Below are 26826 nucleotides of genomic sequence, written 5' to 3' on the forward strand. Positions count from 1 at the left end.
CCACAGCCTCTATTTATAATCAGAGATCACTACAATAAAGGAAATAAAATCCTAGTCAAATCACATGTGCAACATGTGCATAATGAACCTAGACACTTTAATGTATCCGGGTCCGGGTCATGGATCAACAGGTAATCCGTGAACATTCAACAATAGTTATGAAAAGGAATTACAAATAAGGTATGCTAGCTAGGGCTGACTCATAGGCCTTATCTCGCATGCAGATACATTGAATCTAGACATTACATAGAAATGGACCAACTACAGAGAACCAGTTATAAACCCAACCAATATTTCAACAGGTTTTGATGCCAAATACTCATTACATGATGGTCATTATTAGAATGTTGGAGTGTTAGCATTTATTTTATTTTTTTTATTAGTTCAAGCTAGAGTTTCCTTTTGATATATGTATACTCCAGCTTAAGGGGGAGTGTTGGAATATGTACACCAGAATACCGTGGGGGTGTTCTAGTCCTTTTAGGTTGTTTATTTGTTATGTTATTAGGTTTAGCCTGCACCTCTTATAGAGTCGGCTAGCGTAGGGGTAATTTTGTCCCCTTTGTATTTTTCTCTTTATTATAAATAAAGAGCTTGCCTGATCAATCAGATCACTCAAGCATTACAATCTATTCTTCTTCCATCTTCTCTTCTCTTTTCTCCTCTCTAAAGTTACTGGTTACAGGTCCTAGGTTTTCTACATGGTATCAGAGCTGTTGTAATCAGTGACCGACTCTCTCCAAGATTTGCAGTTTTGAGAGTCGTTTCAAGGTTCTCTGATTTATGGAGAAACCCTAGTTCATAGAAAGAGAAGAAGAACTAGGGTTTCCTTCTCGTTTCATCCTTGTTTATTGATTTATTTGGAAATTGTGTGGTTATACATTGAAGGCTTGCGGTTTCCAGTTCTGGAAAATTTCTGCAGAGTTAAGGGTTCTTGGCGTGCCACTGCTGCAAGTTTTTATCTTCGATTGCTGAAATCGATGGTGCCTGCATCTCTTTGATTTCTATTTTTTTCTTCCACCGTTGTTTGTTGGCCTTTCCTGGTTCAAAGAATTGTTCAATGGAGTCGATGGCTGCTACTGATATGGATTTCTAGTTGAAAAATCCTGCTGCTGATTTCTGGTTATTGCAGAAATCGATTGCTGTTGTTTATCCTTTCATCTGGAGATTGAAGGTTATTGCATCGATTCTGCCCAGATTTTTGAATCAGTTCTGTCCAGCATTTGGGCGATTGTAGATTGGAGATTTTTGCACATTGGTTCTTCTTTTTTTTGAAGATCGATCAAGTCTCTTCTTAGTGGTATTGATTCTTTGCTGGTTGGTGCTTTAAAATTGCAGCGTTGAAGAGAGGTTGAAGACTCATCTTTTGTTCCGCCTCCTGCTTTCGTTGGTTTCAGGCCTGAGTTACAGCTGGGGAAGAAAGATGGCTGCCATGTCGCAAACCCCCTTTTTTCTTCAGGTTTCGTTGGTCCCTTGATTACCGCCCCTGTTTGGGTTTGAGGATGAAGGCGTTATTTACTTGTTATATGGGCTTCTTCTTCCTCACGTTTCCTTTTCCTTTTCCTTTTAAGTTTTAACTTATTAGGTATTTAATAATTAATACCCTACCTTTAATTATTACCCATCCTTCTCATGATTATTTACATCTTGCCGTTAAGAGTTTTCTCCTTCCAAGTATGTCCCCCATCTATAAATCTAATTCCCTACATGACCCATTACTTTCTTATTTACCAAGGGCTCCTTGAAAAATTCTGGTTATTTACCAGAATGCCATTCCTTTGTCAACTTTGTGTTATTTGCAATTCTACCATTCCCCTATTTGACCCTTGAAAATTCTGATTTATTACCAGTTTACCCTTTGGCTTGGATTGTATTAAAAATGGATTTCAACCAAGTTACAGTCATGCCATCCTTTTTCCAACTCCGTTCCCTTTCAATAATTCTAATTCCCTTCATATCCCATACCTTTGGTATTTACCAATAACACCTTTGGAAATTTCTGGTAAATTATAATTTTGCTATTCTTTCTTTTTTAATTACCCATAACACCTTTGGTAAATTCTAGAAAATTAAAATTTTGTCGTTATCCATTACATTGTCTTGCCCACATGTACTATTACAGGTGAGGGGGAGACTGTGTCCAATTCCATTGCAGACATTGTAGAAAATGCAGAAACTTGCAGGAACATTTGTATAAAACATTGAAGATCAGCTTTTTCCACCATGGCCATTGGGTATCTTTAGTTATTGGGTTGAATTTGCCGTAAGGGGAAGATTGAAGTATTGAAGAGTATTGAAGATATTTTGGGGATCTTATTTGGCTGCCCTATTTGAGGATTTACAGTTGGGTTGATTCAAGTCTTTCCGCTTATTGCTGCCCTAGTTATTTATCTTCAATAGTTTATGTCACTATGACGATCCGAGATTCATCATTGGACAACTATTGAAGATCGTTGAAAGCTGCCTTTTTTGGAAGATTGCATTCTGCCTTTATTGTGGTCGGTGGTTCTCTCTATCTTGAAGATCGACCCTTCCCAGGCTTTGCAGACATTCCTATCCCGGTTTGCTGATCAAGACTGTCCAGGTTTTGAAGATCAATTCTCTCCAGTTCTTGAAGATTTATTATGTCAGATTATTATTTGGGAGCTTCATCCATCCGCCAGTGTGTCAAGCTGGACTCTGCTGCAATTTTGTTTCTTCCTATTTTGTTCAAGTTGGGCATTAGTGCTTTATATGCGCCAACTTGAGGGGGAGTGTTAGTATTTATTTTATTTTTTTTTTAGTTCAAGCTGGAGCTTCCTTTTGATATATGTATACTCCAGCTTGAGGGGAAGTGTTGGAATATGTACACCAAAATACCGTGGGGGTATTCTGGTCCTTTTAGGTTGTTATTTGTTATGTTATTAGGTTTAGCCTGCTCCTCTTATAGAGTCGGTTAGTGTAGGGGTAATTCTGTCCCCTATGTATTTTTCTCTTTATTATAAATAAAGAGCTTGCCTGATCGATCAGATCACTCAAGCATTACAATCTATTCTTCTTCCATCTTCTCTTCTCTCTTTTCTCCTCTCTAAAGTTACTAGTTACTGGTCCTAGGTTTTCTACAGTTATCTTTTCCTAGGAACGCGTCTTTGCATTCCAAATACATCCTTGAGGTAGCACCTCGTTCAAGAACTGCATGGAGGTGGAATGAGAGGACACTTTGGCAAAGATAATACACAATCTCTTGTTGTTGATACGTACTGTTGGCTATGCCTACGAAAGGACATTCAGCATGTGATTCAGAGGTGCCATGTTTTCCAACTTGCCAAACGAGATAAGCAAAATACAGGTCTCTAAATACCTCTATCTGTACCACATGCACCTTGGCTGCATATTAGCATGGACTTTGTCCTTAGTTTACCACCGACACGTGAACGGCAGGCACGAATCTATATTCGTGGTGGTGGACAGGTTCTCGAAGATGGCTCATTTTATACTATGTCGAAAGACTTTTAATGCAAGCCACATAGCCAAGATCTTTAAAGAGGTGGTATGTATACATGGAGTGTTGGAATCCATAGTTTCTGATCCTAAAAGATCATGGGTTACTTTTGTAAGACACTATGGATGAAGACGAACCCAAAGCTAAAATTCTCAACGACATTCCATCCTCAGACTGATGGTCAGACGAAAGTGGTGAATTGAAGCCTTAGTAATCTTGTCATATGTCTTGTTTGTGATCACGAGAAGACATGGCCTTTAGTTCTTGACATTTCCGGGTTCGCGTATAATAGTTTCATCAACCATACCACTAGACGTACACCATTTGAAATAGTGCTTGGTCTTTAGCCTCGAAAACCCATGGATATGGTACCATTACCCTCTCACACACATGTCAGTGTAGAGGCGGGTGAATTCCTGAGACATATTACTGCGGTACACATAGATGTTCGATCGTCGTATTGCCATTAGCAATGATGGTTACCAAGCTACTGCAGACTGCCGTCGCCGTTTCATTGAATTTCATCCGAGTGATGTGTTGATGGTTCGAATTGCTTTGGAATGTTTCCTTCTAAGTACCAACCACATGTTGCATCCTCGTAAGAGGGGACCATACAAAGTGCTGAATTGCATCACTCCTAACGCTTATGTTGGAACCGCTTCCTCTAAAAGGCCAACCTTTTAGGAAAAGGAGGAAACAATATGTATATCATACAGGAGCTCTAACATGGCGGACTATCCAAAGGGGGACACGGGTGGATAAATAATTCAACACCTGCCCGCTCCCAGGGGGAATCGATACCGTGACCCCTACCTGTTCTGATACCATGTTGGAACCGCTTCCTCTAAAAGGCCGACCTTGTAGAGAAAGCGGTTCCTACAGCCTACATGTTAGAGCTGCCTCCTACTATGAAGATTAGCAATTTGTTCAACGTCACTGACCTCACTCTTTATGTGGGCCATCATACAGACAAGGGTGATAGTAAGCAGGCACTACGGCTCCCTCAGTTTGCCACCCCTATCGAAGAAGAAATTGAGGACATGCTTCACAACAAATTTACCACAACACAAGGTGCCAAAGGTTACTATTCATTCCTCGTTAAGTGGAAGGGACGACCTTCACAAGAATGCACGTGGATCCATGCTGATGAATTCAAGCGTTTCAACCCGGATCTCTACGAGCATTATATATCATTCCTTCATTTGTCGCAGACAAATGATTTTAAGAGGGGAGGGGGGAGCTGATGAAGATACATTCTTTGGAAAGCATTACACCAGCCGAAAGAATCATAGGACTGGTCCATCACATCAAATAGTGGACCAAACAATAGAGCCATAGGACCAACCAGTTTGGAACTGGGCCAGCCCAATCGGGATGGGGGTTTTTGGGTCCCTCAAACCCAAAGCATGGGGAGTACTTATGCCTTAGTCAGCAAGCAACTCAAGGAGAGCTTCTAGAAGACTTTTTTTGTTATCTTGTCTATTGTGTAGTTGCTTAGCAACCAAATTAGACTTTTCTAATTTAATAAGTCAACCCTTTCGGGCCATCCGGTTACTCATTCTCCACGACTGAAGTGGTTGGTCCACCAGTAACTTTCCAAATGGTCCTTGTAATGGTTGTCTAACAACCAAGTAAAGTTACTTAAGGATCAAGTCAGTCTTTGTTTTAATTTTAGAAACAAAGTCCCATATAATGTAATGACTCCAAGGAGTCCCCCACAATTTTGAATAAAGAACAATTAGTATTTTACGCATGTTATTGTCCTGAGAGAGACTGTGAAGGTGAGATGCCCAGGCTGAGATATTCATCTACCTCTGTTATCTCCTTGTTCCTACTCGATCTCTTCTCTTCCTCCACCCTCAATTTTCATTGCTGCTGGATAGAGCCTGGTTATGCCCGCAACCAGGGAGCTTCATCTGCTGCTATTTAGGAACCAAGATCACCCCTCAACGAGGCTCCCTCGACCTGAGTTTGAGTTAGGTTTGGCTTCACATCAGCAAGCTGCAGAGACCCGTCTTGTGGTATCGGCTGACTATTTGGAGGCCATTGTTGCTGCAACTTTGAAGGATTGTATCTCTGCTATCTTCCATCAGGACTGAGTGAAATTCAGGGCACTACTTCTTCTTGCATAGACCTCCAATCAATCCAAGTTTGAAGTTATATTGTTAGATGGTTTGTCTGAAATTCTATTACCTTTTAATTTCAATCTCGTCCCCAATACCTATTATTTATGTCTCTTTGCAGTTTGTGGCCTGTTGTCATTCGTTGAATTTTTTCTCTTTGCCCCCCCCCCCTTTAACTTGTTCTGATGCCTTCCAAACTCCTGATTATGCAGGTTTGATAAACGAATCACAGCTTTCGCTGAAGAAAAGTTTGGAAGAGATGGAATCGATGTGAAAACAGGATCAATGGTTGTAAAAGTAACTGATAGTGTCATCTCTACTAAAGAAATGAGAATTGGGGAGATTTCTTCTGTGCCATATGGGATGGTTGTCTGGTCGACTGGAATTGGGACTCGCCCTGTCATTAGGGAGTTTATGAATCAAATCAGTCAGGTTCATTGATGTGGACCTATACATCTGTTAGATCTTCTACTCTAATTTGAATTTTACTCCATTTCTTTAAAATTGTTCAGGTGTTTTTTATTACTAGTTTTCCTTGGAATTTCTCCATATTGATGGTAGTTTTTTTTTTTTTTTTTTTTTTTTTTTTTTTCTGAGGGCTGTATCTTATACTAACAGATATCTTTTGTTTTGCACAGACTAATAGGCGTGTTTTAGCAACTGATGAATGGCTGCGTGTTGAGGGATGCAAAAGCACATATGCACTCGGTGATTGTGCCACTATAAATCAACGTAAAGTCATGGTATTTGCCGCCTTTTATTGGTGCTCCCTTTATTTATTTATTTTTCCCCAAAGAATAGGAGTTAAACGGACTGGTTGTTCATTTTCTGTTTATTTGTTAATGCTTTGTTTAACCTATTTGATTTATTTTATTTGACTCTTTGATTATTCAAATTCAAGTTGTAGAAATATGTGCTCTTACTACGGCGTTAATTTGTCTGAGAAAATTAAAGTGATAGTGACGGCCAAGTTGCATGATAGTTTTGTCTCTATTGAATTCATAGACTAGGATCCTTTGTTGTGCAAGTAATCACATTAAGAGCCTCCTGGAAGCAAGTGGAACCAGCATGCATTAGCCAAAATTCTTAATGCTTTCTGCAGTGCTGTAGCTCAATACTTTCTCCTCTCCCCTCATTGCTTTTTCCAAAAAACTCAAAAATGTCAAGGCAGCTCTTAAGGACTGGAATTCCAACACCTTTGGCAACATATCCCAGCAGGCTTTGGACTGTAAAGACAGACTTGGATCTATTCAGGTGCGGCTGCAAGCGGATCATTGTAATAGTACTCTAGCAGAAGAAGAAAAAGCTATCTCTCTTGAGCTCTCCTCATTAGCTCAAGAAGAAAGCTTTTTGAAACAGAAATCCAGAATCAAGTGGCTTGATCTAGGGGACTCCAATACTGCTTATCTTCACCGATCTCTAAAGGCCAAAGTCAATGCAAACTCCATTGTTCATCTTACAGCCCAAGATGGTTCTATTGTCTCCACTGTTAAAGACATCAAAGACTTGGCAGTTCAGCACTTCAAGGGTCTCTTCAGCACCCCTCAGTTGGCCTCTTCTCTAATCCCGAATGGTCTGCTCAACAAATTCATCCCCTCGGCTCTCCTTGGCTCGTTGAGCTCCATTCCTAATGAAGATGAGATTGTGGCAGCCATTCACTCTCTCAAAGTGTCAGGTGCTCCTGGCCCAGATGGTTTCAGTATGGGGTTCTTTTTAGCAGCCTTGGATATCATCAAGCAGGATATTATTGCTGCCATTGTCAGCTTCTTCTTCAACCCTTATCAGGTCAAAGATATTAACCACACTTTTCTTTGCCTCATCCCCAAGAAGGATGGTGCTTCCGCTATGAATGATTTCAGGCCTATTGCCCTTTGCAATCTTTTGTACAAATTCATTGCCAAGATCCTTGTTCGGCAGCTCAAAAGTGTGGTGGATATCCTTGTCAATGACAACCAATCGGCTTCCATCCTTGGAAGACACATCTCGGACAACATCCTAATTTGCCATGACATTGTCAGAGGATTTGAGAGGAAGAACCACTCCCTTGCTATTCTCTTGAAGATTGACATTCACAAAGCCTTTGACTCTCTAAGGCGGGACTTCATCAGTCAGGTGATGACCAAGATGGGGTTCCCCTGCATCTTTGTCAATTGGATTCAGGCTTGCATCTCTTCCCCAAAGTTTTTTGTGCTTGTTAATGGCAGTCCGGCTGGTTACTTTGATGCCTCTGTGGGAATTAGACAAGGTTGCCCTCTGTCTCCCTATCTGTTCACTTTAGCTTTGGAAGCTCTCTCCAGGGATATCCAGCTTTGCATTGATCAACAGCTGATTGCTCCTATGCCTAAGTGTAGAGCTCTCAACCTATCTCACTTGGTCTGGAATCTACTGGTTGCCTCAAGCTACTATTAAGTCCTTGGAATCTCTTTTGGCTTCATTTCTCTGGAATGATACTTCAAGATTCCTTCACCCTCTTCCTTGGTCTGTGGTGTGTCTGCCAAAGAATGAAGGAGGCTTGGGCATCAGAAGAATCAAAGAAGTGAACTTGGCTGGCATCTGCAAGCTAATCTGGAAGATTGCTTTAAGGCAAAAGAGCATCTGGGTGGATTGAATTTACTCAGGGTATCTTTGGCATGATTCTATTTGGACGGCTTCTCCGTCGGCTGACTCTTCTTGGATTTAGCGCAAAATCTTAGATTCTCGCCACTTGGTCAGCCATGTCATCAAATCTCAAATTGGAGATGGTCTCTCTTCCTATCTTTGGCTGGATCACTGGCACCCGAAGGGAGTCCTCCTCCCCCTGATTACTGCTCGGACCATTTATGCTTCTGGCCTTCACAGACTCTCTCTGGTGACTGACATTCTAGATCAATCCGGCTGGGCCCCCCCTCCCACTACCTCTCCGGACCTTGCCACCATCTGGAATGTCCTCCCTTCCATCTCCAGAAGGTCTCCTGGCAGCCAGAACTGCGTTCTCTGGTTGGCCAACAACCCTTCCCTCTTCTCCTCCAAATCGGCCTGGGACATCATTTGGCACAAGGGTCCTCTCGTCTCTTGGAGAAAGCTGCTTTGGTTCAAGCACCACATTCCTAGACACTGCTTTACTGTTTGGAGGATCTTCAACAATTGTCTCCCAACTCAAGCCTTTCTCCGGTATCGTCACATCCCGGTTTCCCCTTCGTGTTGCCTCTGTTGGAACAATGAGGAAGACACAGATCACCTCTTCTTCGAGTGCCCTACTGCAGCAGCAATCTGGAAAGGCATCTTAGCTAAATGTTGGCCTTCCCCTAGAAGAATTCTCCCTTTCTCCAGGGAATGGATTTGGATCGACATGACCTTTGCTGGCCGGTCTCTATGTGATACTGTTGGGAAGCTTGCTTTTTGTGCTACTTTGAACCACATTTGGATGGAACGCAATATGAGGAAATGGACCTCCAACTCTAGATCTTACCAGCAGATTTGGGATTTCATTTCCTTTGATATTAAGGCGAAGCTATCGTCAGCCCCTCATTCTTTTTGTACTGACACCCCAAGGAACAGGCTTATTGTTGTCTCTTGGGGCCTCTCTTCTGTCTCCCTTGTTCCCCCGGGCCCGCCAAGCTGAGGCTAGGGGCCTTTCTTATTTTTTGTTTTGTTGCTCCCCTTTGAGGGCACTGTAATTCTTTTTTCCTTGTTGGTAATGAATTTCATTCACCCAAAAAAAAAACTTCAAGCTATGCTGTGTCAGTTTGTTGTCAATGTTCCTGGTTCATAGTTTAGGTGGATCTTCCAGTTAGGACATGATTTTCAATTTGGCTTTCCACTTCATTTTGTTTCTCAGTTACGTTGCATGTTATACTTTCCCGTTGGTTACATTGGTATTTGAAAAACCAAATCTCTGATTTGTTGGCTTGACCTTGAGGTTTTGGGTATGAACTGTGTTGTACCAGTAGGAAAATGAATACCTGTGATGTGCTTGTGTGATATTGTTATACCAATTTGAGATTAAAGATGTAATTAGTCAACACAATCACAAAATCTCTCCATTGTGAGGTTCTCCATGTGCTCCTGTACAAGTCTTGAGATTCTAAGACAATCTGCTGTTTCCAACCTCACTTCTATCTGGATAGCATCATATATTTGGGCAGTTTCTATCTTGGAATGTGCATCCTGTAGCTTTAGCATAAGTACAAGGAATCTGTATTGCCGCTTTTCAAAAACTGTTGCGATGCAATTATAGTGGTGGACTAATATTCAGGTAGAAGACAACCTTGAAAGCTTGGTCAGTTACTTTTAATGCCTTTTGATCTTGAAATGTGTTGAAGTCATGAGTTATATGGGGCAAATAGGTCTTTGAGTAGTTACTTTATTCCTTTGTTTCTGTCCTTTATATTTCTGTCTTTTATATTTCGACTATGTAAGGGCAATTCTGTCCAGTTAAGTTTTATATAAATAAATCATATTAACCTGCGAGAGAACATTAAGTTCTCACGCAGGTCTTCTCTCTTACGGCTTGCTCTCTTTCTCTTCTCCTCTTTCTCCCTCTTCTCTCTTCTCTCCCACCTTCTCTAATCTGGTTCTCTTATTTCTGGTATTGTATCATGGTATCAGAGCCTGAATAATCAGATTGGAGAAACCCCCACGATTCTCTTTTGATTTCCCTTTATCGATTTTTGGTTTGTGGTGTACAGCCACCTATAGCTGTCTCTTCTACGATGTAAGTTCACTCCTTGAAGAATGAATGGAGTGATACATATTGGTACCTACATGATTTGATGATCGATTGGAATCCTCCCTCGAATTTTTTTCTTGAAGGCTGCTGAGATCGAGTACAGGAGAAAACCCTGACAATTATTGTTTTGTTTCTTTCAAAGCTCTTCCTTGATGTCTGGTTGTTCTGGCCTTCTCCTACATGGTATTTAGTGATTCTAGAAATTATCTTACCCTGTTTTGGGGTGATGCTGCTGCTGCTGTGAAGATCCCTTCTTCTTCTCAGAAATTCTGAGATCGATTCTGCCTGGCTGCTTCTGTCAGTGTGGGGCTGCTGCTGTCTATTACCTCTGGGTTGCTGGAGATTATTCATCCTTTTATTATCCTCTGCTGCTACTTATTACTGCTGTTCTTGGCTGCCTTCATTGAGTGACATTGGCTGCTGCATATTTACATTATTTCTGCCTCGGTTTTTGGCGTATATACACTATGGCTGATTCGAAGACCTCCAACGACAATGTGAATGTTCAGATTACATCCATAAAGTTGAAGGGAGGTTCCAACTACATATTGTGGGCACAGGCTGTTCGAGTCTACATTATGGCCAAGGACAAGGCTGACTATCTTACTTCTCCTCCTCCAGCGGCTGACTCTAAGGATTATAGTACTTGGAAAAGGGAGAATGCTATTATTTTGATTTGGTTGTGGAACTCCATGGAGCCAGACCTTGCTGGGAATGTTATGTTCCACACCACAGCAAAGGGAGTTTGGGATGATCTCAAGGAGACATACTCTCAAGAGAAGAGTATGACACGTATCTTCGACCTTTATGAGAAGCTATTTCAATTTCAGCAATCGGACAAGTCTCTCCAAGACTATTACAGTACTTTCAAGGGAATGGTCGAAGAACTAAATATGTTCCAGCCCCTCACCACTGATATTGAGAAGTTGAAGTCTCAAAGAAAAGAATTCTTTGTATCTAAATTTTTGGCTGGTTTGAATCCTAGTCTCAAGGCTGTTAAAGGACATATACTTGCTGGGGAATCTGTCCCTACATTGAATGACACTTTTTCTCGATTGCAGCGTATTGCTTCTTCTAGCTCCAAGCCCGACACCAATCCAAAGGAAAACTCTGCTTTCACTACTACTAGAGGCCGTGGTAGAGGCCGTGGCTCAGGGGGAGGACGCGGATTTGGTGGTCGTAATTCTGGCGGACAGCATATTGACAAAGCAGCCCGTTTATGTTCTTATTGTGGGCAGACAAATCTTACTGTTGACACTTGCTGGTCCAAGGATGGGAAACCCGAATGGGCTCAAAACTTGGCCAATCATGCAGTCTCTGAAGATGGTTCTGATTTTGCTGCACCTAGCGATTCTAAAGCTGGTTCAACCGTGGGAGATTCTTCTACCAACCTTCGTGATGAGATGCAACAACTCATGCGTCGCATCAAGAGTCTGGAATCATCCACTTCCACTTCTGGGGCCTCCACCACCACTGCCACCTTAGCTCATGCAGGTACTCCTGCCGCTCTCCTTTCTACTACTTCCACACCCTGGATCATTGATTTGGGGGCTTCCGCTCATATTTGGTAAGTCATCGGTTTTTAGTTCTGTCTTTTCGACCCTCACACACCTCCTGTTATTGTGGCCAATGGTTCCTCCACTCCCATTACGGGCATGGCATCGTATCTCTCAATTCGAATATTTCCCTTTCTTGATTCTACATGTTCCTCAATTTCCTTTAAGTCTTTTGTCTGTTAGCCAACTTACTAAAAATCTAAACTGCTCGGTAACCTTCTTTCCCTCTTACTGTGTTTTTCAGGATCTTCACACGAGGAAGACGATTGGTGGAGGGTGTGAGAAAGATGGTCTATATTATTTGTATGGCGCTGCCCCATCTGCTTCGGCTGCAGCTACTTCTGTTGGTGGAGAGTCTCCGTTTCGATGGCATTGTAGGCTAGTACATTTATCTTTATCTAGATTACAGGTTGTTTTTCCCCAGTTTAAGAGTTTGAATAAATTAGAGTGTGAGGGCTGCGAGTTGGGTAAGCATCATCGTGCTACTTTTCCATCTCGTTCTATGCCCCGTAGTGAGTCTTTATTTTCCTTGGTACATTCAATATGTGGGGTCCTTGTCGTGCTAGCAATAGACATGATTTTTGTTATTTTGTCACTTTTGTGGATGATTATTCCCGAACCACTTAGCTGTATCTTTTAAAGGATAGATCAGATTTTTTAAATGTTTTTCAGAATTTTTGCAATGAAATAAAGACTCAATTTAATGCTGTTATTAAAATTTTTCGGTCTGATAATGCTCTAGAGTTTGTTCAAAATGAGATCTCTTCTTACTGTGCTTCTACTGGGATGATTCATCAGACTAGTTGTTCCTATACTCCTCAACAGAATGGAGTTGCGGAACGGAAAAATAGGCACTTACTTGAAGTTGCCAGGGCCCTCATGTTGCATATGCGGATGCCCAAACATTTTTGGTGAGATGCTGTACTTACTTCGTGTTTTTTGATTAATCGCATGCCCTCTTCTGTCCTTGGTGACAAATCCCCTTTCTCTATTTTATTTCCCGGTGTTTCGACTTTTAGCTTGCCTCCTAGAGTTTTTGGGTGTGTTTGCTTTGTTCACAATCTCCATCTTCATGGTGATAAGTTGGACCCTCGGACCACCAAGTGTATCTTCTTTGGTTACTCTAGGACCCAAAAGGGGTATAGATGCTATGACCCTCTCACTCGCAGACAATTTGTGAGTGCGGATGTCTCCTTCTTCGAGGATACATCCTATTTTTCTGACAACCCTACTATATCTAGTGATCCATTAGCTGTGTCTGAGGCTCCTCCTATTCCTGCCATTGTCCCTATGACTCCTCCACTACAGGTGTGCCGGCGCAAGAGGCACTTTGGGTAACTCCATCCGAATCAGCCTGGCCCATCCGCATCGCTTCCTGCACTTGTCTCAACCTTTGGTGGAGATCCTACTCTACCTGTCCCTCCTGTCGCACCAACTGATCCGGATCCTGATGCCTTGCCTATTGCTACTCGGAAAGGTAAACGTTCATGTACTCAAAAGTCTCTCGTTGCCTATCCTATTGAAGAATTTGTTTCTTTATCTCATCTTCCTCCTTGTCCCCATGGTCTTGCTACCTCTTTGTCTTCATATACTATTCCCCGCACTCACACTGAGGCTCTTCATAGTCCTGCCTGGAAACAGGGCATGGTTGTGGAAATGGATGCTTTACTAACTCGACATACATGGGAGTTGGTGGATTTATCTCTTGGTAAAGACCTAGTTAGGTGTCGTTGGGTGTACACTATTAAGTACTATTCCGATGGGTCTGTTGAGCGGCTTAAAGCCCGCCTGGTGGCAAAGGGTATACCCAGACTTATGGTGTTGACTACTTTGAGACTTTTTCTCCTGTGGCTAGACTGAATTCTGTTCGCATCATTATCTCTTTGGCTGTGAATTTTGCTTGGCCGTTGTATCAGTTAGACATCAAGAATGCTTTTCTTTATGGTGACCTGCTTGAAGAGGTCTATATGGAGCAACCTCCGGGCTATGTTGCTCTGGGGGAGAATAGTGGTCGTGTGTGTAGGCTGCACAAAGCCATTTATGGGATGAAACAGTCTCCACGTGCATGGTTTGAGAAGTTTAGTTCTGTTGTCACACAATTTGGTTTTACTCAATGCTTCTCTGACCATTCTGTGTTTGTTCGCCGCCAAGGAGAGAAATTGGTGGTTCTAGTGGTTTATGTTGATGACATCATTGTGTTAGGAAATGATGAAAATGGGATCCAGGAGGTGAAAAGTTACTTACAGCAGCACTTTCAGACCAAAGATTTGGGCCAGCTTCGCTACTTCCTTGGGATTGAGGTTATCCGAAGCAAGAAAGGAATAAGCCTATCTCAAAGGAAATATGTACTAGATCTATTGACTGAAACTGGTATGCTTGCTGCAAAACCAGTGGATACTCCTATGGACCCTAATCACAAGCTTGGTTCTGATGATGGTGAGAGTCTTAAAGATATTCATTCCTACAGAAGCTTAATTGGGAAGTTGTTATATTTGACAGTCACTAGGCCAAATATTTCCTATGCTGTTGGGGTTCTTAGTCAGTTCATGCAGTCCCCTTGCAAGTATCATTGGGATGCAGCTATCCGTGTTCTTCGGTATTTGAAGGGAGCCCCTGGGAAAGGACTGATTTATCGTCCAAATAAACATATGGAGCTGGTTGCTTATTCTGATGTTGATTGGGCAGGTTCTGCTAGTGATCGTCGATCTACTACAGGATATTGCACTTTTGTTGGGGAAAACTTGGTTACATGGCGGAGCAAGAAACAGACCACGATTGCCAGGTCCAATGCTGAAGCTGAGTATAGAGCCATGGCCCATACCAGCGCAAAGCTGATGTGGGTTAGGTCTCTCCTTCTTAAGATGGGTTTTTCTATTCCAACCCCAATGAAGATGTTTTGTGACAACCAGGCGGCCATCTATATTGCTAGTAATCCCGTCTTTCATGAGAGGACTAAGCATATAGAAGTGGATTGTCACTTTGTTCGCAGTGCCGTGTTGAAGAAGCTGGTTGAGACACCTTTTGTCTCTTCGTCTGATCAGGTTGCTGATATGTTCACAAAATCTTTATTTGCTCCTACTTTCCGGTCTTGTTGTAACAAGCTAAGCATAGGTGACATATATGCTCCAGCTTGAGGGGGAGTGTTGAAGTCGTGAGTTATATGGGGCAAATAGGTCTTTGTGTAGTTACTTTATTCCTTTGTTTCTGTCCTTTATATTTCTGTCTTTTATATTTCGACTATGTAAGGGCAATTCTGTCCAGTTAAGTTTTATATAAATAAATCATATTAACCTGCGAGAGAACATTAAGTTCTCACGCAGGTTTTCTCTCTTACGGCTTGCTCTCTTTCTCTTCTCCTCTTTCTCCCTCTTCTCTCTTCTCTCCCACCTTCTCTAATCTGGTTCTCTTATTTCTGGTATTGTATCAAAATGAACCCTTTTCTTCTTCTCTAACCTGATTTTAGCTCTTGAAGATTCAGATTTCACATCATCATCCAGGAACCTAAACTGGCATGGTTGTGTTATTTATCAACATATTACCAATCCATTTGTGCAACTTGATATCTTGCATAGGTGTTGATGATATGCAGATGAGTACCCAATATTAAAAAATGTGCTTCAGAAACAACCATGCAAAACCTGAACATAACGATAACCTATTGTATTGATATAGAGCTAGAAGTTGTAAATAATTTTCTATAAACTTCAAGATTACAAGCTCTAAAAGGATGTAAGAAGGAAATAGAAAGTACAAATTTAAAAAATGACATGGACCTATCATATATCTTTTTGTACAGAGTCCTTCCAAAGGATAAGCTGATGTTATCAAATCAAACTTGCACGATAATTTTTGCTCTTTTGGTGTACTATAGAATCTAATGATTCTAATGACATGTTATTTTCCTTTATTCTGTTAATCTTTCCCTTTTCATTTTTTCTTTTGGAAAATCCACATCCAGGAGGATATTGCAGTGATATTTGATAAAGCGGACAAGGACAAGTCTGGTACTCTAACAGTTCAAGAAGTCCAAGATGTCATTAAAGACATTCAAATCAGGTACCCTCAGGTGGAACTCTATTTGAAGAATAGGCGGATGAAAAATATTGTAGATCTGTTAAAGGATTCAAAAGCGGATGATGAAAAGAAATCCCTCGAACTGGATATTGAAGAACTGAAGTCAGCTCTTTCCCAAGTGGATTCCCAGATGAAGAATCTTCCTGCAACTGCTCAGGTGAGTTTTTGATTATTTGGTACTTATGTGATATTTTAAGATTGTTTGCACAATCTGATGTCTTTCTAATAACCTTCTATTTAAATTTCCTTCTCATCTTATGGTGATTATTACAGGTTGCTGCTCAACAGGGTGCTTACCTTGCTAGGTGTTTTAACCGTATGGAAGAGTGTGAAGAAAATCCTGAAGGTCCAATCAGGTTCAGAGGAGAAGGACGCCATCGGTTTCATCCCTTTCGGTGAGTTCAGCTTCTTTTGGAGTCCTCCTTATGTTCTCTTCAAGACTTTGTTTTTATTTTATCTAAAACTTTTCAGGGATAATTTTTTTGGGCTCCTTTTGTTTCCTGGTAAAATCTACATATAAAGATAATTTTCTGGTAAAATCTATCTAGTAGAATAAGATTTTAACTGAAATTTCCTTGTACGTGATTTTTAACTGAAAACAAAAAATCTTTGGGGGAGGTCCTACATGACAATCAGATTCCCCTTCTTTACAATATTTTGGGGCAGCTGGAAGTTGACCTTTGAATCACATATCCAGTGATAGGAAAGAGCTGATCAGCTAAAGAATCGAAAGGTTAAAGCTATATAAACCAAGCTCCAGTAGAGAACTTGACAAATGATATTTAAAAAACTCAATTAGAGGTTCCAACCACGGTGTCTAGATTCATAGTCCAATCCCTCTACTTGATCCCGCATGACTCGTTTACCTTCCCCATTTGATGTGCTGTACCTCCTGGTGTAGAATTTTTATAGTCCACAATTCCTTCCTACCAATCCCCCCCCCCCAGGGGAAAAGAAAACAATCTCTCCATCTTTTTCTTGGGTTTGTCTTCATCTATGTTTACCATGTACGCGGTTTCAACCCAAACGCAAATTAGCACTATGTCCATTGCTTCCCCCATTGAATCGCAATTGAGTTTTAATTTGCTATCGGGTTTGCATTCCTTGAGTTCAGACTTCAGATATAGTTTATTGTTATGGTTGGTTTTTAAAATTTTTTTTTAAGAGTTATTCAACTTCGGATAAAAATTAAAAGTAAAGTTTGCAGGTCTGAAACTGTTAGAACCATAGGGGTATTCTGGACACTTTCTTATTTCTATTATGTGGGTTTTAGTCCCACATTGCTTATTTGTAATTCTGGCCTCTATTTTCAATGATATAAATAAAGAGCTTGGGGTGATCATTAATCATCCAAGCCTTACTCTAATTCTAAATCTGTTAACATGGCATCAGAGCAGGTTTTTAATTAGGGTCCCCTACCTTCTAATTTCAGCTTCTTCTTTCTCTTCTCTCTCTCTCTCTCTCTCTCACGATCTCCTCTTCTTTTCTTTCTTTTCTTTCTTTTCTTCTTTTGTTTTCTATTCTCCAATAGGGCAGCACTGATGAGGTGATCCATAGATCCAGCGGCTGCCCTTTCTCACTTCATCCCATGGTTAAATAAATCTGTTCGATATCTACAACACCCTGACTGCGATATTTGAAGCTTCACATATTTGGATTGATTACACCTCAAGTATAAGGAACCAATCTCCCTTATTGAAGATCAAGAACTGCAGCAGGCTCCTTTGTTGAATAAGTTCCTATCTCAGATATGCCTTGAAGACCTCTTAGATCAACTTCTCCAAAAACAGGGTTTTTTTTCAAAACCCTGACAAATATCAATCTAGGAGCTGCTGTCCTCTATTGGTGCTGATATTTGGAGGAGTGCTCAGGCCCTTCTAGACCTACACTCGAGCCAAGTTTCAGCTCAATCTAGTGTTTTTTTGCTGGCTTCTCTCCCTACATCGATCTCACCACAATCAAGGTTTTTTTCAAAACCCTAAAAAAATCGATCTCAGGGATTTGAGCCTCTGTTGCTGCTGATTTTTGGAGATATTATTATCATACCAAAGGTCTCTCCACCAATTTCTGGCCATTCTCTTGAAGTATTTGTTGGGGTTCTCTTCACAACAGCCCCTCTCTGCGATTTGGGTTTCTCTGCTATACTTATGGGTGACTCTGAAGTCTCTACTGGTACTTCTATTGAAAATGGGTACAGTAGGAATGACACGCGTGATCTTCCTAATCCTATCAAACTGGATGGGAGCAATTACCTGATATGGTCTCGCTCTGCCTACTTTGCCATTGCTGGCCGTGGGCTTACTGGCCATATTGATGGCATTACTATCATGCCAATTGAAGCTGGCTCTTCTCTGATCAGGTGGATCTCCAATAATGGTATTCTCATGTCTTATCCGATTGGCTCCATGCAATCAGACCTTGTGGATGGATTTCTTTTTCTTGATAATGCTGCCCAGATATGGTCTGCTTGCAAGGAAACATACGAACAGCTTGGCAATGATGCCCAGGTATATGAACTCTGGAAGAAAGTCCTTCATACCACTCAGGGGGAATTGACTGTCTCCAAGTACTATGCTACTCTTCGCAGCCTTTGGCAACAGGTGGATCATTTTTCTGATTACCGTCCTTCTACTCCTGGTGATATTACCTCTTACAAGAAGCATGTTGATAAGTATGGGTCTATGACTTCTTGGCTGGATTAAATGTGGATTATGATCAGATTAGAGTTCAAGTGTTAGGCCACTCTCCTTTTCCCACACTTGAACAATCCTATGCTTTGGTCTCCTCTGAAGAGAACCGTAGGGCTGCCATGCTCCATCCTCCACCTACTGAGAGATCTACTCTCCAGACTGCTTCCACGGCTATTCCACCGACTGCTGGTTCCTCCCCTACTGGTGGTGGTTCTACCAAGGGCATTGTCACTTATTAGCGTTGTAATAAGCCCTACCACACCAAGGATAAATGTTGGAAACTTCAAGGGAAACTAGCTGACTTTGAAGCCAAACGAGCTGCCAAGAAGAAACCAAACAAAAAGGCCAATCACTTTGAGTCTGTTGCTACAACCCCTACTACTGACACTGGCCTATCTCAGGAGGATCTACAGGCATTCCTATGTGTGCTCAAGTCTTCCACTGCTGTTGCCTCTACTACATCAGCTACTGCCAATTCATCTTCTCCTTCAGGTTCAAACTTTGTTCGGTCAGGTATTTCATTTGGTGGTTATTGTACTTCTGTAGCTTCCCATCTTTAGATCATTGATTCTGGAGCTACAGATCACATGACTGGGTCCTCTAGTTTATTTCATCGTTATTCTCCCACTTCTAGGAAAGACAAAGTCAAAGTAGCTGATGGTTCCCTTTCTTCCATCTCTGGAAAAGGAATCATCAACTGCACTTCCTCTCTTTCTTTGTCTTATGTTTTGCATATTCCTAATTTTACTACTAACCTTCTTTCTATTAGTAGTATTACTCGTGACCTTAACTGCAAAGTAATCTTTTTTTCCTCACATTGTGTTTTTCAGGATCTAGTCTCTAGGAAGACGATTGGATTGGGTAAAGTGCATGGTGGCTTGTATCTACATGATGATGGCCGTCTCATTCCACCCCCATTACCATCTCCACATCAGAACTCCGTAGTCTCTTCTAAAATTTACCAGTGGCACTCTAGATTGGGTCATCCTCCATTGGGGATTTTAGCATCTTTATTTCCTACTTCGGTCAAAAAATGTGATAAGACCAATTTTTTTTGTGAGGCTTGTGTTCTGGCCAAACAGACACATTTAATTTATTCCATTTCAAATAAAAGGAGTTCTTCACTTTTTCAATTGGTACATTCTGATGTTTGGGGTCCTAGTCGTAAGACTTCCCTTTCCGGTCATCGTTGGTTTGTTTCTTTTATCCATTGTCATTCCAGACACACATAGGTTTATCTTAGGCACACCAAAAGTCAAGTTTTTTCCTGTTTTCAGCATTTTTATAAAATGGTTCAAACTCAGTTCCAGGCTAATCTCAAGGTTTTGAGAAGTGATAATGGCACCGAGTATCGGGAAACTCCATTTCAGAAGTATTTTGCTGATCATAGTATTATTCATCAGACTAGTTGTATTGATACCTCAGCCCAAAATGGTGTGGCTGAAAGGAAGAACCGACACTTGTTGGAAATGGCTAGGGCGTTGATGTTTTCGCGCCGTGTTCCCTCCCAATATTGGGGGGATGCTACTCTCACTGCAACCTATCCCATTAATCGGTTGCCTTCCCGTGTTCTCGACTCCCGCAGTCCGGCTGACACTTTACATGGGAATTCCACCTTTGTGGTTCCTCTCAAGGTGGTTGGTTATGTGTGCTATACCAAGGACACGAAATCTCCTGGCAAACTTGACCCTTGTGGATTGTTGTGTTTCTTTTTGGGTTACTTTCAGTGTTGCCACCCCCCTTCCCTTCGTACTCTGGTCAGTATGGATGTTGTTTCTCATGAGAGTCTTCCCTATTATCAATCCCCACATCTTCAGGAGGAGAGTTCTAGTTCTAGTGAAGATGTGTTTATGTTTCCTCCCCTTGAAGTTTCTCCTATAGCTGCTGCCCCCATCTCCTTTGGCTGCTGCCCCCTCATTTGAAGGGGTTCCTTTACAGGGGGAGCTTGTAGGAAATAATGATGGTAATATTCCTAGTCAGGGGGAGTTGACTCCGGTCCAGAGAACCATCAGTGACTTTCAGAAGAGGATTGACAAATCTAATACCATCACCTACACAAAGAGATGTTCCAAAAAGGGGCCACAACAATCCACTGTGGCACCGATCCCTATCCAGTTGTTGGTTCAAGATCCAGCTCCTTCTCCTCCTAGTGATACCTCTCCTTCCGACCTACCTATTGCTCATCGCAAAGGTAATAGAACTTGCACCCTGCATCCAATTTCTCGTTTTGTTTCTTATAGTTCTCTTTCACCGTTTTTTCGTGCATTTGTGTCCTTTCTTTCTTCTGTTTCTATTCGTAGAAATTAGCAGGAAGCTTTTACAGATGGAAAGTGGAAGGCAGCTATGTTGGAAGAAATGAGTGCTTTAAAAAGGAATAATACTTGGGATCTTGTAGTCCTTCCAGGGAAAAAACCAATGGGATGTAAGTGGGTATTTGTGGTCAAACAGAAGGTTGATGGGACTATGGATCGATATAAGGCACATTTGGTTGCAAAGGGCTTCACTCAGACATATGGGATTGACTACCAAGAGACCTTTGTCCCTGTTGCAAAGTTGAATACAGTTCGGGTTTACATGTCTTCTTAAATGGAGAGCTTGGTAAGGAGGTGTACATGGATATTCCACCAAGGCTTTCTTCTGACAGTAATCAAGGTAAAGTGTGCAAGTTGAAGCGAGCACTTTATAGGCTGAAGCAGTCACCTCGAGCATGGTTTGGTTGGTTTCACAAGGCTATGATTTTTGTGGGCTATAAGCAGAGTAATGCTGATCAGACTTTCTTTATAAAGAGGGTTGGTGAAAAACTCACTGCTCTTATAGTCTATGTGGATGATATTGTAGTTACTGGCAACGATGGTGATGAGATCAGCCGGTTGAAGAAGTTTCTTGGGCAGGAGTTTGAGATTAAAGTCTAGGGAAGTGTTAACAGAATAGGATTAGAGAATGAATGCTTAGATGATTTAGTCATCCCAAGCACATCTTTATTTATAATCATAATGAAGAATGAAACAATTGTACATTAGCAATGTGGGACTAAACCACATGTACGAAATAAATAAAATAACAAAAGAAAGAGGACCAGAATACCCCCACGGTATTCTGGCCATATAGCTAACACTCCCCCTCAAGTTGGTGCATATATATCATGCGTGCCCAACTTAACTAAGATAGGATGAAATAGCTTGCTACTCAGCCCCTTAGTGAACACATCAGCCAGTTGATCAGTGGACTTCATAAAGGGAACACAAATGAGGCCGGCTTCAAGCTTCTCCTTGATGAAATGACGGTCAACCTCCACGTGTTTAGTTCGATCATGCTGGACAGGGTTATGAGCAATGCTAATGGCGGCTTTATTGTGACAATAAAGCATCATAGGAAGATGGACAACAACACCAATATCCTGCAATAATCCTCTAAGCCACAGAAGTTCACAAATTCCTTGTGCCATTGCGCGGAACTCGGTTTCAGCACTAGACCTTGCCACAACATTCTGCTTTTTGCTACACCATGTGACAAGGTTCCCACCCACAAAGGAACAGTAGCCAGAGATAGATTTCCTGTTAGGAGAACCAGCCCAATCGCCATCAGTATAGGCTTCAATCTTCAAGTGACCATTGGGAGATAGAAGGATTCCCTTTCCCGGAGCAGACTTCAAATACCTCAAAATACGACGGACTGCATCCATATGAGAGGAATAGGGATCATGAATGAACTGACTCACCAAACTTACAGCAACTGCAATGTCAGGGCGTGTGTGAGAAAGGTAGATTAGTTTGCCCGCTAACCGCTGATAAGCACCCTTGTCAATAGGCTCACCCTCTTTCTCCCTAAGTTTTGTAGTAGCTTCCATAGGAGTATCTGAAGGATGACAACCAAGTAGCTCTGTCTCAGTCAATAGATCAAGGACATATTTTCTTTGAGAAAGAAAGATGCCCTTTGAAGATCGAGCAACTTCTATCCCTAGAAAATATTTTAGGGGACCAAGATCTTTGACCTCAAACTCACGACCAAGAAGAATTTTCAAATCCCTGATTGCAGCATCATCATTACCCATAACCACAATATCATCCACATAGACTATGAGAAGAGTAACCTTGGTACCAATCCGTCTGATAAACAAAGTGTGATCAGCATTGCTCTGCTTATAACATGCTGAAATCATAGCCTTATGAAATCTGCCAAACCAGGCCCTAGGTGACTGCTTCAAACCATAAAGGGCACGCTTCAATTTACAAACCCTGCCCTTAGTCCTGTCATTAGAAAAACCTGGTAGAATGTCCATATATTCCTCCTCCTCAAGCTCTCCATGGAGGAAGGCATTTTTGACATCTAACTGCTGAAGATCCCACCCAAGATTCGCAACACAAGATAATAACATCCTGACAGTGTTGAGCTTTGCCACTGGTGCAAAGGTCTCCTGATAGTCAACTCCATAAGTCTGAGTAAACCCCTTTGCAACCAAACGTGCCTTATACCTATCCACCGAGCCATCAACTTTTTGTTTAACCACGAAGACCCATCTACATCACACTGGTTTTTTCCCTGGAGGAAGAGCGACAAGATCCCACGTATTATTTTTGTGTAGTGCTCTCATTTCTTCCAACATTGTTGCCTTCCACTTTCCATCTGTAGATGCTTCCTGCCAATTTCTAGGAATCGAGATAGAGGAAAGAAAAGATACAAATGCACGAAAAGAGGGAGAAAGAGAGTTATAAGAAACAAATTGAGATATGAGATGTAAAGTGCAAGTCCTAGTACCTTTGCGAAGTGCAATAGGTAGGTCGGAAGGAGATGGATTACCAGGAGATGTAGGATCTGTGTCTGGAGCTGGCAATTGGATGGGTACTGGTACTACAGTGGGATGCAACTACCCTCTGGTGGATCTGCCCCTTGTATAGGTGATCATGTTGGAGTTGTCAATTCTCTTCTGAAATTCACCAATAGTTCTCTGGACTGGAGTCAGCTCCCCTTGAATGGGAATATTAACAACACTATTTTATATGATCTCCCCCTGTAAAGGATTCCCATTAGGTGAGGGAGGAACAGCCCAAGGTTGTTGGGCAATCTCCAAAGTAGTATGGGAAGCATCCAAAAAGGGCTGGGCAGCAGCCGTGGGTGGTAAAGGGGGCTAGACAGCAGCCGAGGGTGGTAAAGATGGCTGGGCAGCAGCCAGAGGCACCTCAGGTAAAGGAATTTCGAAAGCCACATCTTTACCAGCACTCTCCCCCTGAAGAGGTGGCGAAGAATAATAAGAAATGGACTCATGGAAAATAACATCCATACTAACCACGGTACGGCGGGAAGGGGGATGGTAGCATTTATAGCCTTTCTAGGTTAGAGAATAACCCAAGAAAATACAACGGAGCCCCCGAGGTTCAAGTTTGCCTGGAGATTTGGTATCTCTAGCATAACATACACAACCAAACACCTTGGGAGGCACAATAAAGGAGGAATTACCAATCAAAATATCAAAGGGGCTACGGGAGTTAAGTACCCTAAAGGGCAGCCTATTGATGAGATAGGCCGCCGTAAGAACCGCATCCCCTCAATATTGAGACGGGACATTTTTCGCAAACATCAAAGCTCTAGCCATTTCTAACAAGTGGCGGTTTTTCCTTTCTGCCACACCATTCTGGACAGGGGTATCAATACAACTAGTTTGATGAATGATTCCATGGTCAGCCAAATATTTTTGAAATTGTGATTCTGTATACTCTGTCCCATTATCACTTCTCAATATTTGAGAGTAGCCTGGAACTGAGTTTGGACCATTTTATGAAAGTGCTGAAAACATGAAAAAACCTGATTTTTTGTGTGCAAAAGATACACCCATGTGTTCCTAGAATGACAATCAATGAAAGAGACAAACCACCGATGACCAGAAATAGAGGGTTTACGATTAGGGCCCCAAACATCAGAGTGCACTAATTGAAAGCAAGAAGAACTCCTTTTATTTAAAATAGGATAATTTGAACGTTTCTGTTTGGCCAGAACACACACCTCACAAAAAAAGTCATCCTTAGTACGAAGGGTGACCAAACTAGGAAATAAATGTGCTAAAATTCCTAAAGGGGGGTGACCTAACCTAGAGTGCCACTGGTAGAGTTCAGAAGAGACCATGGAGTTCTGGTGTAGTGGAGAAGGCAATGGTGGTGGAGAGAAGCGACCATCATCAAGCAGGTACAGCCCACCTTGCACTTTACCCAATCCAATCGTCCTCCCAGAGTCCAGATCCTGAAACACACAATGAGAAGGAAAGAAAGTGACTTTGTAGTTAAGATCACGAGTAATACTACTAATGGAAAGAAGGTTAGTAGTAAAATTAGGAATATGCAAAACAGAAGTTAATGGAAGAGAGGAAGTGCAGTTGATGATTCCTTTTCCAGAAATAGAAGAAAGGGAACCATCAGTTACCTTGACCTTGTCTTTCCCAGAAGTGGGAGAATATCTATGAAACAAACCAGAGGAACCGGTCATATGATCTGTAGCCCCAGAATCTATGATCCAAGGATGTGAAGCTACAGAAGCACAATGACCCCCAAATGGAATACCTGACCGGGCAAAGTAGGAACCTGAAGTAGCAGAAGAATTGGCAGTAGCTGATGTAGTAGAGGAGGCAGCAGCGGAAGACCTCAGCATACGAAGGAGTGCTTGTAGATCATCCTGGGATAGACCAGGGTCAGTAGCAGGGGCCGCAGTAACAGTCTCAGTCTGATGGGCCTTGGTCTTAGTCTTTGTCTTGGTCTTGGCCGCCCTTTTAGCTTCAAAGTCAGCCGGTTTCCCATGAAATTTCTAGCACTTCTCCTTGGTGTGGTAAGGTTTGTGACAGTACTCACAAACAACAGACCCAGTAGTAGAATCACCAAGAGAAGCAGTACCACTAGGTGCAGGAGTGGCAGGGGCAGCAGCCTGGAGTGCTGATCTGTCAGTAATAGGAGGGTGCAACATGGTAGCCTTACGGTTTTCTTCAGAGGAGACCAGGGCATAGGACTGTTCAAATGTGGGAAATGGCTTGTGACCCAACACCTGAACCCGAATCTGATCATACTCGACATTCCAACCTGCTAAAAAATCATAGACTCTGATCTTATCCATATGTTGTTTGTAAGAAGTAATATCAGCAGCTGTACTTGGGTGAAAGTCAGAAAAGTGGTCCAGTTGCTGCCAAAGGCTGCGCAAAGTAGCATAGTACTTGGAGACTGTCAACTCCCCCTGAGTAGTGTGAAGGACCTTCTTCCTGAGTTCATAAACCTGGGCATCATTGCCAACCTATCCATAAGTTTCCTTGCAAGCAGCCCAAATTTCCGAGGCTATGTTAAGGAGAACAAAATTGTGTTGCAGATCTGTAGTCATAGAACCAATTAGGTAGGATATAAGAACTCCATTGTTGGCAAGCCACTTGTCTTGAGCAGCTCCAACCTCAGTGGGCATAACAGTAGTGCCCCTAATATGACCCGTAAGGCCACGGCCAGCAATGGTAAAGGATGCAGACCTAGACCAAAGCAAATAATTACTGCCATCCAACTTGATTGGATTTGGAGAAAAAGTGTGATAATCTGGCTTGCTGGTTCCATCACCAACAGAAGTAGCAGTCGAATCTACAGAGTCACCCATGAAGACAGTAGAGAAGCCCAAATTGCAGAAGGGGGCTGTTGTGAAGAAAAACCCAAGAAATCCTCCAAGTTAAGGGCTGAAAATTGGAGGAGAGCCTACTGGTAGTGGTAGAACAATGGCCTCCAAAAATCAGCAACAGTAGCCAAGTAAATCCCTTAGATCGATTTTTACAGGGTTTTGGAAAAAACCTTGAAATTGATGAGATCGATGTAGGGAAGAACAAGAGCAAAATCACAGCTGATGGAGCTGAAACTAGGATCGAGTGGTGCTCTAGTAATGCTGAATCACTCTGCCAAATATCAGCCGCAACAAGAACCTGCAAACCCTAGATCAATAATGCTCAGGGTTTCGAAAAAACCCTGATTTGGTGGAAGAATAATCGATCTAGGATGTCTTCAAACTTGGTGGAGATAGGAACTGATCCAGAATAGTAAATACTGCTGCAGTTCTTGAGTCTTCAATGATGTAGATTGCTTCCTTGGAAGGGAGTGAGAGCAGTCCACAAAAAAACAGAATCTTCAAATATCGGAGGCTGCAACTGGAGCTGAAATTGTCCCTATCGATCAAATAATTTGATCATAGA

The 26826-nt window shown here is 42.0% G+C and overlaps 1 protein-coding gene across 1 annotated transcript in view; it reads left to right on the forward strand.

The window, feature by feature from the left end:
* Positions 1-26826, forward strand: part of LOC122648597 (external alternative NAD(P)H-ubiquinone oxidoreductase B2, mitochondrial-like) — a 61598-nt gene that overhangs the window by 25204 nt on the left and 9568 nt on the right. Inside the window, exons 5-8 of the mRNA XM_043841811.1 lie at positions 5817-6036; positions 6243-6347; positions 15827-16099; positions 16216-16337. Coding sequence (XP_043697746.1) covers positions 5817-6036; positions 6243-6347; positions 15827-16099; positions 16216-16337 — 720 coding nt within the window. The remainder of the gene's footprint in view (positions 1-5816; positions 6037-6242; positions 6348-15826; positions 16100-16215; positions 16338-26826) is intronic.

This window comes from Telopea speciosissima, chromosome 1 (genome assembly GCF_018873765.1).
Source record: "Telopea speciosissima isolate NSW1024214 ecotype Mountain lineage chromosome 1, Tspe_v1, whole genome shotgun sequence".
In the NCBI taxonomy this organism is placed as follows: domain Eukaryota; kingdom Viridiplantae; phylum Streptophyta; class Magnoliopsida; order Proteales; family Proteaceae; genus Telopea; species Telopea speciosissima.